This window comes from Haliotis rubra, unplaced genomic scaffold (genome assembly GCF_003918875.1).
Source record: "Haliotis rubra isolate DU_JTF1 unplaced genomic scaffold, ASM391887v1 Scf43, whole genome shotgun sequence".
Taxonomy (NCBI): domain Eukaryota; kingdom Metazoa; phylum Mollusca; class Gastropoda; order Lepetellida; family Haliotidae; genus Haliotis; species Haliotis rubra.
In genome coordinates, this window is record NW_025767113.1 from 1,871,809 (window position 1) to 1,890,269 (window position 18,461).

The window sequence follows — 18,461 nt, forward strand, 5'->3', positions numbered from 1 at the left end:
ACATTTTGTCATGATGATCAAAAGAAGACTTAGTGATTTTGGCAACGTACACACATAGTCTTATTGACGGCTGTATGGTGTCTGAAGACATGACATATGATCATTGCGAGATGTGCAATACAATCGATCATGAGACTTGATAAGGTGCAGGTACTCAGTTTCTTGCTGTCATGAAGTACGCATTCTCTTGGGACATCCATAGCGCCCCTCAGATACACGCTTGATCAACTCCAAGGAACTCAGACAGGACTGGACAGGCAAACGCGAAATATATGTATGAGTTGACCTAAACACAACATGAACTTATACTAACGAGGCCTACCCTAATACTCTTGTTACGAACACAATATCAGACATCCTTGGTAGTGCTATGAATATTAACCAAAAACCCTCTCCCATGAAGAATATATTTGTGAACATAGTTTCCTATGTATGGATTCTTATCGACAAGACACAAACTACGTTATGTTATGTTACACCAAGACAGGACTTTCGTATTTCCGGCCGTTACATATTTAACAATGAAATGATCGAGTAAGTGCCTGAAGTTTTCTCAAAACTCATTGTAGCAGATTTTAGCATAATCGAAGTTTATATCGGAATGGTGGTATCAGAAAAGAGCTTTACAGATGTTTCACTTTGCAGACCCCCAACCCGGAAGTGACAAGCCAAAGGCAAGGCAAGGTATACTACAGCAGTAGATTGTTTGTTGCACTGAACAAAAACAGTGAGTATGACGGCGACCTGTGAATAAACGAATCTGCATTGTACAAGCTAGTGGTCGATATTGTGAACAATAACCCATGCCTTATGGGTACGAAGACATGCTATCAGCTATGTCTCCCAGCCTGACCACCCAACGTATCCAACAGCTATTATTTTGACCAGCCCCGCACGTTACGTCATGTTTGTGGTTCCAGTCAGTGGACGTCGTGTCTGCATCACCGGACGTGATCGTTATCAGGATTGACTGATATCACTGAAAACTAGTTAACCATAACAACATCAGAGTTTCTTAATGTCCATTCATGTTTAATGCACCATCTACCCCACATTGGGAATCTAAAACCATTCTGGACAGGCTTTGTGTTTCATATAGAATGTATGGATTAAATCATTAACACTATGTGGTGTGCATCCTATGTTCTCTGACGTGGGGCTGATGTTTCCGACGTTTCAAGAGCCTGCAAATTGATTGCACCACGTTCACACACAAACAACAGACTGGCGGGTTCCTTAATAACGAGGGGCGGTGGGGTAGCCTAATGGTTAAAGCGCCCGCTCGTCACGGGTTCGATTCCCCACATGGGTACAATGTGTGAAGCCCATTTCGGGTGTCCCCCGCCGTGATATTGCTGGAATATTGCTAAAAGCGGCGTAAAACCATACTCACTCACTCACTATCTGTCTATCTATGCATGCACACGCAGTGTGTAAAGTTGTTCTTTAAACCATTCAAGAAATGTTAGCCTTTAGTACGGTCTCGTTTAGGTAGTCATAGCCTGGCGGTCATCCCCCACGCTGGCCTTAATGTCGTATAATGACGGTTATCACCAGTTATCGGTTGCCTACACTGGCGGAGGCAGGAACACATTGTCCAGTTCCCAGACTGGGCACATGACATCTGCCTGAAAAATTAATGTGCATTATCTATATCCGACATTCACACATTACTGTGGAATAATTCGGTTTTGTCTGGCGCTGGACAAACCTCGGGCAGTGAAGAATAGCTGGCTTAACACTGACCGAGGTGTATCTCATGGTAAAATAGATAGGATCACCCCATGTCTGCCTTTATTCGCCTCCTCCACGTGCTTGAGAGAGGGCTATCTCTATTTTAAGAACGATATTTTACCTTCCGTGCTTAACCCAAGCTTCAAACCTCAGCGCATACCGATATGGATGAAGATACAGTTCTGGTGTTTTGATGGCATGCATCATTAAATTGTATCTCTGCATCCATACGAAGAACTAAGACTACTTTCACTGTAATATGCACATGAAATGGGCCACAGGAAGATTATTGATTTTAGGTCTGGGGGAACTAAACGTTCCGTGCTATCCGGACGATGTACGGTTCCTGCATGCGTCCATACACTGGATACCACAGACAAATTGATACGAACCGTCGCTGTTTTGCTTTAACTAGATTTTAAAGTGTCATTTTTGACAGAGCTGACTTTCTTTGAAATTCCTTAATCAGCTACTTCGTGCGAATTTCAATAGAAAAACTGAACATTCAAATGAGCTTCTGGTTCTATTAGATTCCAGGAAATAGAACACGAGACCGTTATTTTGTAAAATTGATAATAACAGACAAGGCAAATTATCATGTTGTCTTGGATAAATCTGCTTAACAGAACGTTTACAGTTGGGAAGCCCAAGGTCGCTTACAAGAATTAATTCTGAAAACATTAAGTGTTAAAACATTCCTATGATGGCGGGCAAAATCAATCAAGACTGTCAGATGAAAGAAAAAAGAAAGGAAAAACCCGGATCTGCTGTACATTTCATTCGTCACGGTGCTTTAGCAAACCCAATTTAACATGCATCCTGCCCTACACGACAAAACACAAACATTATTAGACAAATTATATAATACGCCACAGTGTTAAAACTCGTGGTGTCAAGTCGATATAAGTCCCTACTCCTGACAGAGGAGCCAGATTACAGCCGACAAAGACATTGATGTCTCTTGGAATAACGGCCAGCAACAGTGTAATGATTATGTAACTAAGCAGCACAGGGATATGCCTGATACATTCAGAGCGCCACAGCTGTAGGGGTATGCCTGATACATTCAGATCACCCTGTCTATGTCACATGATAGAAACACTCTGAGTCTAAGTGACACGGGAGAAAACGATTCTTTGAGTGAGTGAGTGAGTGAGTGAGTGAATGAGTTTTATTTTACGCCTCTTTTAGAAATATTCCAGCAATATCACGGCGGAGGACACCAGAAATGGGCTTCACACATTGTACCCATGTAGGGAATCGAACCCGGATCCTCGGTGTGACGAGAGAACGCTTTAACCACTAGGCTACCCCACCGCCCCGGAGTCATTGAACGTTAAAGACACAAGATCATTGTAAACAATGATGAAACGAGATGTAAAAGAACAGACTGATCACTCATGTTGGATGGACTATGGTGAGCATGCCCTTCTCTACTACTGAGAACCTAATGAGAACCTAGTGAGAACCTAGTGAGAACCTCCAGTAAAACCCGAGTATTGATGAGATCCTTCCAGTAACATGAGTCTTGAGTCAAGGTGATTCGATCTTTCAGTACATCAGTACATTCGATCCTTCCAGTAACACCCGTCTTGAGTCAAGGTGATCAGTACATTCGATCCTTCCAGTAACACCCGTCTTGAGTCAAGGTGATCAGTACATTCGATCCTTCCAGTAACACCCGTCTTGAGTCAAGGTGATCAGTACATTCGATCCTTCCAGTAACACCCGTCTTGAGTCAAGGTGATCAGTACATTTTGATCCTTCCAGTAACAGTACCGATCTTGAGTCAAGGTGATCAGTACATTCGATCCTTCCAGTAACACCCGTCTTGAGTCAAGTGATCAGTACAGATCCTTCCAGTAACACCGGTCTTGAGTCAAAGGTGATACATTCGATCCTTCAAGTAACACATTCGACACCCGTCTTGAGTCAAGGTGATCAGTACATTCGATCCTTCCAGTAACACCCGTCTTGAGTCAAGGTGATCAGTACATTCGATCCTTCCAGTAACACCCGTCTTGAGTCAAGGTGATCAGTACATTCGATCCTTCACCCGTCTTGAGTAGGTGATCAGTACATTCGATCCTTCCAGTAACACCCGTCTTGAGTCAAGGTGATCAGTACATTCGATCCTTCCAGTAACACCCGTCTTGAGTCAAGGTGATCAGTACATTCGATCCTTCCAGTAACACCGGTCTTCAGTCAAGGTGATCAGTACATTCGATCCTTCCAGTAACACCGGTCTTGAGTCAAGGTGATCAGTACATTTCAGATCCTTCAAGTAACACCCGGTCTTCAGTCAAAGTGATCAGTACATTCGATCCTTCCAGTAACACCGGTCTTCAGTCAAGGTGATCAGTACATTCGATCCTTCCAGTAACACCCGTCTTGAGTCAAGGTGATCAGTACATTCGATCCTTCCAGGAACACCCGTCTTCAGTCAAGGTGATCAGTACATTCGATCCTTCCAGTAACACCCGTCTTGAGTCATGTGATCAGTACATTCGTGATCCTACATCAGATCCTTCCAGTAACACCGGTCTTTCAATAACACCCGTCTTGAGTCAAGGTGATCAGTACATTCGATCCTTCCAGTAACACCCGTCTTGAGTCAAGGTGATCAGTACATTCGATCCTTCCAGTAACACCGGTCTTCAGTCAAAGTGATCAGTACATTCGATCCTTCCAGTAACACCGGTCTTCAGTCAAGGTGATCAGTACATTCGATCTTTCAAGTAACACCCGTCTTGAATCAAAGTGATCAGTACATTCGATCCTTCCAGGAACACCGGTCTTCAGTCAAGGTGATCAGTACATTCGATCCTTCCAGTAACACCCGTCTTCAGTCAAGGTGATCAGTACATTCGATCCTTCCAGTAACACCCGTCTTCAGTCAAGGTGATCAGTACATTCGATCCTTCCAGTAACACCCATCATGGTGGAAAGGTGGTCAGCATGTGATGTCCTTCCAGAAACACCCATCTTGACAGAAGTTGAAGGTCAGATGTGTCGTACTTCTTTGATTCAGGTTGATTTGATGTTTTAGATGCATCATAAGGATCTGTTCAATACATAACACCGTTTTTCATTGATACTGAAACCATGGAATGAGTGCGTAATTATCAAATGGAGGCTAGTTTATTACAAATGGTTGTTATTATGGCCAGTTTTATCATGCTGCATTGTACTCCATATTTCAGTATTACGTCTGGAAAGCGGTAAGATGGACGAAGAGAATCTTCAACCATAAATCAATCCTAATTATGATGAAGAACAGATCGAAGCATATTGTCAGTCATGTTACGTAACAGGAAATGCTGCCTCAGAATTCGATATAGCTTTTGTGATAGGAATCGGGTTCAACCGATTCTGAAGCTTGTAAAGTTGTGTAGACGAGAAGCCATAAGCCGGAATTTGAGTAAAATGCCCGTTTGTAGTTTTGGATCGGGCGGTGAACACTTGTATGTCTGGATTGACGTGATTGATCGATGGAACCGCCGGCCCGAGACACCAATAAAGATAAATAGACTGCCTGACGCTAATGTTTGAACAAGAAGGTTGCCTCGGGGTACATGTTAACTCCCATGCTGAATACATACATCTGATGGGCATTTCTCGCGCAATCACCTCACGTGCACTTTCCCCGCTTTCTTCTTCAACTTGGCTAGCTGACCTTCCATTGATTTAACATTTGGACTTTGAGTTGCAATTTAAAGTTCAAGTCGTTTTGTGTAAACACTAGGAATGGGATTTCTGTGAATATCTCAACGAGAGGTTTACTTTGAAATCTCCTGATTGTATCCTGTTTACAATCGAAGAAGGAGAAACTCTGGGAGAGATTTTCTCCAGTTTGATTGATTCGTCAATGCTCCTATTTTGTGTTAATCCCATCCAGATCAACAAACCAGCGATGATAAACATTTGTTACTTTACACAGCAAACTCACGTATAAATACTCTGTTCATTAACAGCGCCGATTTGATCGATAAAATATTACTTTTATAGAGTCACCGCCACTTGCCAGTCCGGTAACACTTGCTCTTTGACTCTTAGCACCACGCGCGTTCTATACATTGAGAAGATATTAAAAAGGACATCGTCACAGAATCCTTCTCGACATGCATGGTGCCAAACACACAGTTATCTCGACTGATAAATCAGTTCCATCAAGCCAATTTGAAGAAAGCAATAACCATGCAGCATCTATAGTGCGTTTGGCTCAAAAGCGGACCGATGAATTGCAATCAAACTCAAAAACTAATAAACATATAATACTCAACGAAACGCTGATCATAATCAAAACATCAGACCAACTCTGTGATTTGTTTGCAGCATTTATGTCCTAAAATTAAAAAGGTTGTTTAACAAACTATCATTAAAATATTGACACAGGTCACTATTTGTTACGAGGGAGGAGTGCACAGAAAGTGACAGCCAGGTGTTAGAGAAGCACGTGCACAAGTGCCGACAAAGTTATTTATTCATTAACCTGTGCTGTGCCGTCTCCATCCTTTCTCGCACACCCGGCTGTCCCTTTCTCTGCACTCCTCCCTCGTAACAAATAGTGAACTGTGTCGATATTTTAATGATAGTTTGTTAAACAACTTTTGGTTTTTTAGGACATTAATTCTGCAAACACCTCTCAGAGTTGGTCTGACGTTTTCATTATGATCAGTGTTTCATTGAGTATTTTATGTTTTTTAGTTTTCGAGTTACATTGCAATTCATCGGTCCGCTTTTGAGCCAAACGGACTATAAATGGTGTACCTATTCTTAGTCATCCTCAGTCAGAAATGTGCTGGTGGTCACCGCCAGTCCTCGACCAAAGCTATATGTGATGGAGAAGAATCCGGTGAGATGCATTACACGATGTTTAAGACCTTGGACATAATTTGTAACTGGCAAGATTATTTATGCTGCCATTAAACCGATTTGTTTATGTCCTACTAAACCCGTTGATCCTCCTCAATGACCAGGTCACACACGAGGTATTCCTGACTCACAGCATTGCTTCACAAGATTATCAATTTGTTCACATGAATTGCTTTCCTAAGTTTTATTTCACACTTTCATGGTAGCGCGTCTTTATGCTGGACATCGGATTGTCCCATTGCATCCGTTCTCGTTTGTTGGGGAAATATTGGCATTGATTGCCAGGAACCGACTTGTGGTTGTAGGCAAACACTTGTTTCATTACGCTTCTAAGTTAGCGGCTGACTGTAACTTAATGGGCCCAAAAACTAGCCACGTGGAATTTTAGAGTATGCTGTAGTTAAGTGCTTCAGATTTAACAGCTTGACGTACATTGCTTGGAATAATAATTTTTTAGCGTTGGTAAATACAATTATGTCTGTTGAATAGTGTATTTCCGTCCTATTCTTGAACGTATGCATAAGAAACGCTCCTCGTTCTAGATTTCTTGTATTGACTGATTTTTAACAATCAACAATCTGAAACATATGCTAAGGATATACATTGCAAAAAGTAGGGAGAATTACACCAGTCTGTTGAACGTTAATATCCACTGTGCCTAAATGTATCCTGTGTACAAATTGTATAGCATTCATATCTTTTTTCCTCCAATGTTTGTTTTGTTCCATATATTGCTGTGTTGGAAACTTCAGTCATATCCTTTGATCCTGTTTTATAAGGAATCTGTTTACAATGTCAAAGCTTTGTTTTATGTTTAGAGTTCACAAAGCTGAAGGCGACCGTGTCTTCAATGTGCCTTGCTTCTGACTCCAACAGCAGAACCATTATTGATGTCGCTGGCAATTGTAATATGGTATGCCTGCTAATTATGCAGAACATTCCGACCATATACTTTGTAATCAAGGTATTCGGTTTATTCACACGCGCAGCAGGCGAGTTGTCATCGCTGCACCAACTTGCAGGTAGCAAACTTTTTCTGCGTGCTGTTCCATGTACAACCTCCAATCAACGTTTTTGTACCTGACATTAACTATAATAACTTAAGACACGATATGCGTTAGGAAATAGCTAACTAGCTTAGTCGACTGAACAACGGTTTGGTGTGATTTACGAGCAGATGCTGTTTGCTTGGTAGTCGCATTCCTACTTCCTTCAGAGGTTGACGTGTATTAACAATGATACCTCGTTACCCCCACTGTCTCCGAGGGTGTCGATCGATGACAATCGGGTTTTAAATGCATCATAAGTACTGATGACTGATATGGTTGAGTACAAGTTCTTTACACCCGCTGAGCGCAAATCCACGTATAACTGTTGTTTGTTACAAATCATGTTCAAGTCATGCACAATGAAACAGGTGGTCCGCTGTAAGATACAGTGGGAAGACTTGCTTTGTACACTGTTTTGACCAATATTCCAATAATATCACGACAGGAAATGGTCGTCGTCATCTTGGAATTGAACAAGGCTTTTGATAAGGTACCCACGAGCCAGACTCTACTATGCAAATATAAGGTACCATCATTTAAATTTATATATATAAAGTATAATAAATACATAAACAACCTGTATGCTAGAAGCAACGTATACACATTAAAGTTAAAGTTCCGGTTTTGACAGCAAAGCAGGGATTGAGATTAAGTATTGTTTAAGCTGAAATGCAATTACGGCAATAATGGAGAGTGAGTTGTGCACAATAATTGTCATTACGGTTGGGCGACGGCACGATGCAGTAATTAACGAAGGTATTCATGATCAGTTTTGTAACATGTTTAAACCGAATGTATTGCATTAGATCACCGCATTACTCTGAAGGCACCACACGTTTCCTCTCATCTCACTTTGGCAAACCAGTTCTTCTATAGGCCTGATAATACAAGGGCACTTCGCTTAGCTAGAGGCAACTGGAATGCTCTCAATGTCATTCAAATTTCCCTCGAGATGCAACTGACATTTTGATAATGTGAAATATGTTCATTAGTTTAGATTAAATATATTCGTTTCTTTGCATAACCACGATCTCAGAATGTCCTGAATAAAGATGTCCGATGGCCTTATTTACCACTGGACCAACACCCCCAGACCACTACACTGATGTGAGCATGTAATTCAATCAGCACCTTTGACTGGTAGAAATGCGACCGCGACTCGTAATGATTTGCCTGGAGATTTGAGTCGCGACGGTCACTACATTGTGAGAATTTATCCGCTCCATGCTTTTAAGGTAGCGTTCATCTCCATACCGTTAACACGTACAGAAAGTGATTGAGATTTATATAGCCGCGAATTTCGAGTTGGTGAGAAAATAATTACAACAAAGCTCGCGGAAATTGACTTTGTGTAGGTCAAGTTGGCTGGTCATTGTAAATCCGCCTTGGTGTGACACGAGTGTTATGTACTGGCTTACACCAACCGCTGACCAGACGCTAGATCTGGAGGAATTGCTTCTCTGTGCACTACACAAAGGCATTGGGGCACTGATCCCCTTGTGCTGGGGGAAGTCTGCTGGAATACGGCTCTGACAGAAACATCAATGCCTCGCTTCTCCGTTCAGCTATAGGGTCGTACCTACCAGAGATGGGATTTTATACAACAAGTTTTACAGCTTCCTGTCAATGAAGTACCACTGATTTTGTGTACAGTCAACACAAACCTCTGAAGCCAATTTAATCATGTTTTTCAACCTCTGAAACTGTAGCACACACTCCTAGTCGTTGAAAAAATAGATTTGACGTACAGTGTTTGGCTGTTCTGTGTTGTTGTAATATCCACTGCCGTAAATATTTGTAATAATGAATCCCCATATGTAAATGCGGACGTAACGAGTGCGGATTTACCCCGTTTCTTAACAATGTCCCGGCAGCTAACTAACACGCTCCAGTGATGGGATCACATACTGAACACATGGACGGAATCGAACCCGTCGACAAGTGACAGATTGAACCCCTGCACTACCGCCCTAACATCGACCTATGCTTCTTACGGCTGAACATCTGCAGACAGATACTGATACACAAGTATCACTTGACATACATAGAAAAGTCGTGTAAATCAAACATAAGTAAATACAAATACGTAATGACATGTGTCGCTGTAAAAGCAGTATATCTGTTTACGTATGTAACGCCACTCAGAACGATACATACTATATTACCAAAGGTACATTACACCCTAGTACGTCGAAATACCTAAAATACGCGGATAGCACCAATGATTTATATATTGCATATTCAGCTGGAGCAGCACTTACTGATGTTGTCTAAAAAGTATCAGTTGTCAAGTCTCCATCATAGGCTTTAAGAAAATATATAATAATTAGACTGGTTTTATCGTATATACACTCCAGCGATTGGAGTATGTGTTCATCCTGGCTGCTCTGTAGATGTCATATGGAATCATGTCTCCTCCATCTGGTCCCAACTAGGTCCTATATTGATTAAGTAAGTGCCATTCTATTCTGTCAATACTGTTAAACAGACTTCATTATAAGTATTAAGTGCGACAAGCGTTCAGAAATCGTTGAGGTTGGTGGAAATACATTTACACAAAATTAGCAGCTAGTTCATACTGCAATATGGTGAAATAGAATCTCACGGGAAAGTGTCAATATTAGCATAGTGAAAAAAATTAGGAAGCAATCTAGTGTCTGTTGTTTTCTGTTCATTCTCATAACGTAAAAAAATTAAATACAAAATTCAAACCTTCACGCGGACAAATAACGCCGAAATGATTGCAGTTTTTATCAAACGTTTTCGTCCTTAGAGGGGAGCAGGTGCTAGATAGCAAAATATAGTTATTCACGTCGCAAACTCAACGAGCATACAGGATCGTCTTTAAGGTTTTGTCTCTTCCTTCGACTATGTTCTTAACGCCTTCTCTTCTATAGCCGATTCAGCTGGCACAGCGCTTACTGAGGTTATCTAAAACCGTTTTAGTTGTAAAAACTTCATCACAGATTTAACGAAAATTAATTATCTCCCCATAGCTCTCAACGGGAGATTAAAAGTAAACTGATTGTAAGTAAATGATCAAAACATGATTCTAATCACTGCCATAGTAATTGTCAATGCTGAGCAATCATTTGAAATATGTCCTATGTTTGAGATACAAGGTGTTTCAATGATATGGTGGTGAGAAAACCATAAACAAAGACCATATCTTATCTTGATTCTGCTTCCTGATACATTCTTCTGAGGCAAAGGCACACGAAGACATTGTCACAGCTGGTGGAAGACCGATATACAACTGAAGAGTCATTAATGTCAGGCAACCAACACAATTGAGATACTTGGTAAAACTAGACATTCTTATCGCTGTCTCCATATTCACAAGCTTGTCATCGTTTACTAACCCCCGCTGTTTATTATACGACTGTGTGGTTCTGTGTGGGCATGCGTGCCCTGTGCTGTTGGTGTAGACGCTGCATGGACCACCGCGTACTAGAAGCCGAGGGTGGTGCGTTTGTTTACTAGGGAGTAAACGAATTCGCATGCAAAGCTTTCTGGCAGACGGTCCTTGGCTGGATCCCTGCTGAGGTACAGTTGGATGCAATGCTATTTGGTTTTTTATCACTTGCCTATCGGCATTACGTCTCTCCGTGGCTCGCAACAAGTGAATTCCTTGCTTCGTTCCATAGCGTATATGTGGCAAGATCCCGACCACACGAGTACAGACGTAGGAAGTTGAAGTTTGCCACGTGCAAGATGGCGGCGTTCCGTTACACCGCAAACCTTCATTCAGGAAGAAGTTCATGTTTGGGGTGACATTGAAGACGTAACTTTAATAAAGGCTACGTGAGATGCAGACGTTTAAAAATAAACAGCATATCTCTTCGATACTCTTAACCTTCAATGTATCCTGTTCACCATATGGTCTATATCTATACATGGAGTAGGGTTTACTCACAACAGCTACAGTAATAGACGCGAACTGGTGTAAAGCAGACAGAGATAACACTAGGTTCTACAACGTAGATCAAAGTGGCTATTGTCGTAGGACTGGGGTACTTAATTTAGCATGCCATTAATTTTCTTAATTCAGGACAAAAAGGTTTGCATTTCAGGAAAGTGTCTACGATGCCAGTACATTGAAACTGGTCACGATACGAAGCTGATTAAACCCGCTTCCCTGAACATACATCACGAGAGTATCTCTCTTCCAGGTCCCTCTTCACACACACATTAAGGACATGGTAGTGTCTGCATATAAGACTCACGCTGAACGAGTTCACTGCTTCTAAGACAACAAGGAATATTGTAAACACGTTTATGATCCTATGGTATAATTATGTTCCTAATGAAGGATCACCGTTCAGTTTCAGCAAACCGGACACAACAAATCACAGCGACCTATAATAGCATTGATGCGTTTCGTCAGTACAAATATTCATCTGTGTTATTGGTCACTTTGTGCGTGGAACAACATAAGAGCTGTGCGCATGCTCTTCCTTGAACCAGTCAAAGAACATTTGCACCGGGGAATGCTTTAACCAAATGTCCCACTGCTAGTTTGGTGTACATCATGCAACAACAGTTTCTACCACAATCACCGCCACTAACCTAGACACGTAATAGTCCCCGACCTGGATATACAGCAGCCATTACAATAGAAGTAAAGAATGGGAAGAACCCTTACCTGGTTTAAAGGTAGGCCTGAAGGGTGCATCTGAAATGAGACAAATACACTTTATCATTTGTACATTCTGCTTCATAAACATACAGATGTATACAGTGACACTAGTGCAGTACATTCAGCATCGGTACGTCGTGAGTCATTTGTAAAATATTTATGACGTTGATGAACAACATATTAAATACAAATACAACACACAAAGCTATATCTGTACATTAGATTCATTATCATATAAATGACTGTGTGTGCAGTATGGAAATCATTAATACATACTTGGGATATGTACATGAACAGTATGTCCCACATTAACAAGCGTGTAACACACAGCTGCCTAATTCCTCTGCTTAGAAATATGATCGCTCTCTTTATCTACACCTGTTCAACGTTACATTCGTACCATTAATTCAAATTAAAGTCTGGACGCGTGCACATAAAAAGACACTGGCGGAGAACCAGACGGGGTAATATCAAATTGCCTTATGTTTTAGTAGTCCCGGGTACTGAGGAGGAATCTTAGCGATTTTGGCAAATTGTTGCACATTTTTTACATAGTCAACCTTTTTTTTCAGTTTTCAAGTAGGTATTTGAACACCCATTAACAAGTAGATTATTGTACGCATACGCTCAAAGTACGTGTTTCATGTTTATTTCCTGAATTCAAGATTGCGTACAGTTTCTGTCATGCGTTTCATGGGAACGCGTGTCCACTCGCGTATGATGTACTGTCACGGTAAGGTCAAGCTAGCAGGTACTCTATTCTCTGCATATGCTGATATTTGTTGTTTCACTCTGTACGTGAGAAATCCGGGTACTTGCAGGTACAACCATTAACAACACAGTTTCAGGATCGATCTGAAAATCGTTCAGTAACATGTTAGATAAACATCGCCTTCCATCGATACCGCGGCAGTACAACCTTTATACGAACAATAGATTTAGTTTATAGGCGTATGTGCCTTTGCTGAACACAATACTATCTTGATAAGGCTACGCCCGCCTCGAGCGTGTGTGTGTGATGGGGAAAATGTACAGTAAATGTAGATGTGTTCGCTGCGTGAGGGTCTAATTGGCAATAAGACAATTATTGGCTTAATTACAGCAGGGAATGGTGTCAGTAGTGTTGCCGTGTGTCATATTTATAAACTTTCAAGCCTACACAGTGTGATCTTAACTTACACATCGTTAAAGGGCCGAGGGGTAGCCTAATGGCTACGTGTGCGATCGACACGTCCAAGATCCGAGTTCGATTTCGTGTGTACAATGTGTAAAGCTTGTATATAAAGCTATAATTTGTCACATTCATTGTGATATAGTTAGATCTGTGCTATAGTTTGACTGAGATTTCTGGAAGGTACTGCAAGGGACTACAGCCGCTTGGCCCTTTTCAGGGTAGCATAACCCAGAATATTATTTAAAGTTCAAGTACATTGACACTATACATTTGCCTCAGTCATCTCACCTTACAAGAAGACCAGTAGTTATATGACGATCACTTTTCACTCTTGATACTCAGCCTTGAATATTTTGGAATCATGACCAGTGTTGCCGCGAGAAGAATACCACCATCACTGTCTTTATTGCTACAATCAATGCTATTATGCCATAATGCCTTTGTATTTGTACTGCCTCTCTACTTGGAACTGCCATTGTAACAACTTTGGGGTGATTTGTATTTGTTTGAAAACTTACTTAATTTGAGAATAAAATTACATTGCATTTATTTGTTGTGTGATGGTTAAACGCCGAGTTATTTTTACGGCCTAACTTCAAGTTTATAGTTTTAATTTGGAAATGAATACGTAACAACACACACAGAGACCCAGGCACATACACATACCAGCACACACATCCACACAAACAAACACACACACACACACACAGACCCAGGCACATACACATACCAGCACCCATCTACACAAACATAAACTTACACACACACATATACACACACACACACACAGAGACCCAGGCACATACACATACCAGCACCCATCTACACAAACATAAACTTACACACACATACACAGACACACACAGAGAGACCCAGGCACATACACAAACCAGCACCCATCTACATAAACATAAAATTACACACACATACACACACACAGAGAGACCCAGGCACATACACAAACCAGCACCCATCTACACAAACATAAACTTATACACACATACACACACACACACACACACACAGACCCAGACACATACACATACCAGCACCCATCTACACAAACATAAACTTACACACACATACACAGACACACACAGAGAGACCCAGGCACATACACATACCAGCACCCATCTACATAAACATAAAATTACACACACATACACACACACAGAGAGACCCAGACACATACACATACCAGCACCCATCTACACAAACATAAACTTACACACACATACACAGACACACAGAGAGACCCAGGCACATACACATACCAGCACCCATCTACATAAACATAAAATTACACACACACATACACACACACACACACACAGAGACCCAGACACATACACAAACCAGCACCCATCTACACAAACATAAACTTACACACACACACACACACACACACACACACACACACACACACACACACATACACATACCAGCACCCATCTACACAAACATAAACTTACACACACATACACAGACACACACAGAGAGACCCAGGCACATACACATACCAGCACCCATCTACATAAACATAAAATTACACACACATACACACACACACACAGAGAGAGACCAAGACACATACACAAACCAGCACCCATCTACACAAACATAAACTTACACACACACACACACACACACAGACCCAGACACATACACATACCAGCACCCATCTACACATACCAGCACCCATCTACACAAACATAAACTTACACACACATACACACACACACACACACAGACCCAGACACATACACATACCAGCACCCATCTACACAAACATAAACTTACACACACACACACACACACACACACACACACACAGACCCAGGCACATACACATACCAGCACCCATCTACACAAACATAAATATACACACACACACACACACATAGACCCAGGCACATACACATACCAGCACCCATCTACACAAACATAAACTAACACACACACAGAGAGAGACCCAGACACAAACACATACCAGCACCCATCTACACAAACACACACACACACACACACACACACACACACACACACACACAGACCCAGGCACATACACATACCAGCACCCATCTACACAAACATAAACTTACACACACACACACACACACACACACACACACACACACAGGACCCAGGCATATACACATACCAGCACCCATCTACACAAACATAAACTTACACACACATACACAGACACACACAGAGAGACCCAGGCACATACACAAACCAGCACCCATCTACATAAACATAAAATTACACACACACACACACACACAGAGACCCAGGCACATACACAAACCAGCACCCATCTACACAAACATAAACTTACACACACATACACACACACACACACACACACAGACCCAGACACATACACATACCAGCACCCATCTACACAAACATAAACTTACACACACATACACAGACACACACAGAGAGACCCAGGCACATACACATACCAGCACCCATCTACACAAACATAAACTTACACACACATACACACACACACACACAGAGAGACCCAGACACATACACATACCAGCACCCATCTACACAAACATAAACTTACACACACATACACAGACACACACAGAGAGACCCAGGCACATACACATACCAGCACCCATCTACATAAACATAAAATTACACACACATACACACACACACACACACACAGAGACCCAGACACATACACATACCAGCACCCATCTACACAAACATAAACTTACACACACACACACACACACACACACACACACACACACACACACACACACATACACATACCAGCACCCATCTACACAAACATAAACTTACACACACACACACACACACACACAGAGACCCAGGCACATACACATACCAGCACCCATCTACACAAACATAAACTTACACACACACACAGAGAGACCCAAACACATACACATACCAGCACCCATCTACACAAACACACACACACACACACACACACACACACACACACACACACACACACACACACACAGACAGAGTCTATTCCTATAACAATTGTATTCCTGGCAGCGACTCCACCGCCTCTTCTGATCAGCTCACATGAAATCTTCCTGAATTACCACAAGACAAAGTCGTGGACAAATGTCAGACATTTCCTCTAATCCAATGTTCCACTTTTTCTAAACCTATTCGCCATTGATGACACGATCGCCACATACATCCTACTGCGAACTTCACAAGTTCATATTTCCTTTGAACGATTCGACTTTCATACCAGCTAACAAGTGTCTTCCGCATTTGAGGTTCCACGTGTTCATTTAGTTGATCGGTTGTAGATTGTTGCCTCGAGGTTACAACCATTGACTTTAGAAATATGATCACACCACGTCTATGAGAACTCATATATACCGTCACGAGCCATGGGGAAAAACAATGATCTGTTTTCAAACATGGATTCGAGGATGATGTTCAAGTGTTTAGTTTTAGTAAAAGCTGATGACGTTTTATGTAATCAGGTATACTCGCCTTACAGATTGGTCTGTGAAAGCATCATGAACATGAGATCCAGTTCCTACTTGATATAGAGTTGTGTGGTATGCGTCATAACACGTGTTTGAAAACTTCGGTTTAAAAAGTTTATATAAAATGTATAGCAACTGTCATGTGGTATCTCTCATTACAAAAATTCATTTGAACCAAATTGGAAATTGCATAAAAGATATTTAGCTTCGACAGTTATATCACAGGGGATTGAAATGTTCCTCAGTAAGACAGGTTCTGAAACCATCTTAACCTCAATCTATTCGACCGACTAACAGAAATATCAACACATGGAAGAAGTGTTAAGCAGCGTGTGGAGCTTTTGTGTATGTTATGACTCCGCATCTTAGGCTGCTCCTTTGTCAGTATGATAGGGCGTTTTGCCTTAATTCACGGGAGGCATTTAGTAAATGTACAACTTAAGTATATTTTAGTTTGAGTATTATTAACTATTCAGAGATACAGATTTGTATGCTTTCAGGTAAGTAACACAAAATGTATATCTTAAATCGTACCCAAAGGCGAAACGGGAAACAAAGCGTTTATATTTATCTTTTCTAGTAAAGCTTACCCTCGACCCTCAGTAAAACATTATGGCGAATGCTCCTCGTCTTTGAGCTGATTTGACACTCATAGACCCCAGCATCCTCAAGGGAAACATTCCGGATATGGAGGTTCCACTCTAGAGAGAGTTTCTCATGATAGACATAAAGACGTTTATCCCGGAAGTACGTTGTGGTTCCAATAGTCAGAGGGTTGGGATCGGAAGAACGACGCCAAACTACCTGCAATTAAAAAAGAGACACATTTCTAAATAGCGGAAACGGGTTCAGTTGTAATGAGCTTACTTATCAGCACGTTATATCTGTAATTATTGCTTAGATAGCGAGTTCGTTTGGACCGGAAGTACGCACATTCTGCTATGGTTCCCAAGGATGCCATCTGTGTTGACATGGAGCGAGGGTGAACGAATGCATTTGAATGACGTAAAGTTAAATAGTTAAAAACGAACCATGTAGATTATGTTGCATGCTAGAGACGAATCTTGCACAACCTTTCTTTTTGTACTCACATGCTACCCATTTCGAAATGTAAACACGGATATTGGTGGTATTTGGAACTCGCATGAGCCACTTTCAAACGATTCCTGTGAGACACAAGTATGCATGTCATTCTAAAACATACATAAGTTGTGTACCTAGTTAGACCGTGGAGAAACAGATCTGTGGCAGATGTGTACCTCTGGCTCACTGTATAGCACGACGCTGCAGCTTCAAGTTACCAGTAATCTGATACAGGAATGGATATACTCACTGGTACAGCTGTACTCTAATACAAGATACAAATCACTCTCTTAGTTTTACGAGGAAGGACATGTGGCATATCAATAGCCTGTCACGTGTAAACTGTAAGCATATTTTACAGGTTCTCAGTTGTACCTATTTTGCATTTTGGCAATTGCTTA

At 41.4% G+C, this 18,461-nt stretch overlaps 1 protein-coding gene across 1 annotated transcript in view; it reads right to left on the minus strand.

Annotated features, from left to right (window-relative positions):
- LOC124288980 (zwei Ig domain protein zig-8-like) overlaps positions 1 to 18,461 on the minus strand; it is a 116,965-nt gene that overhangs the window by 16,600 nt on the left and 81,904 nt on the right. Inside the window, exons 4-5 of the mRNA XM_046725579.1 lie at positions 17,568 to 17,781; positions 12,304 to 12,333 (exon numbers count right to left, since the gene is read on the minus strand). Coding sequence (XP_046581535.1) covers positions 12,304 to 12,333; positions 17,568 to 17,781 — 244 coding nt within the window. The remainder of the gene's footprint in view (positions 1 to 12,303; positions 12,334 to 17,567; positions 17,782 to 18,461) is intronic.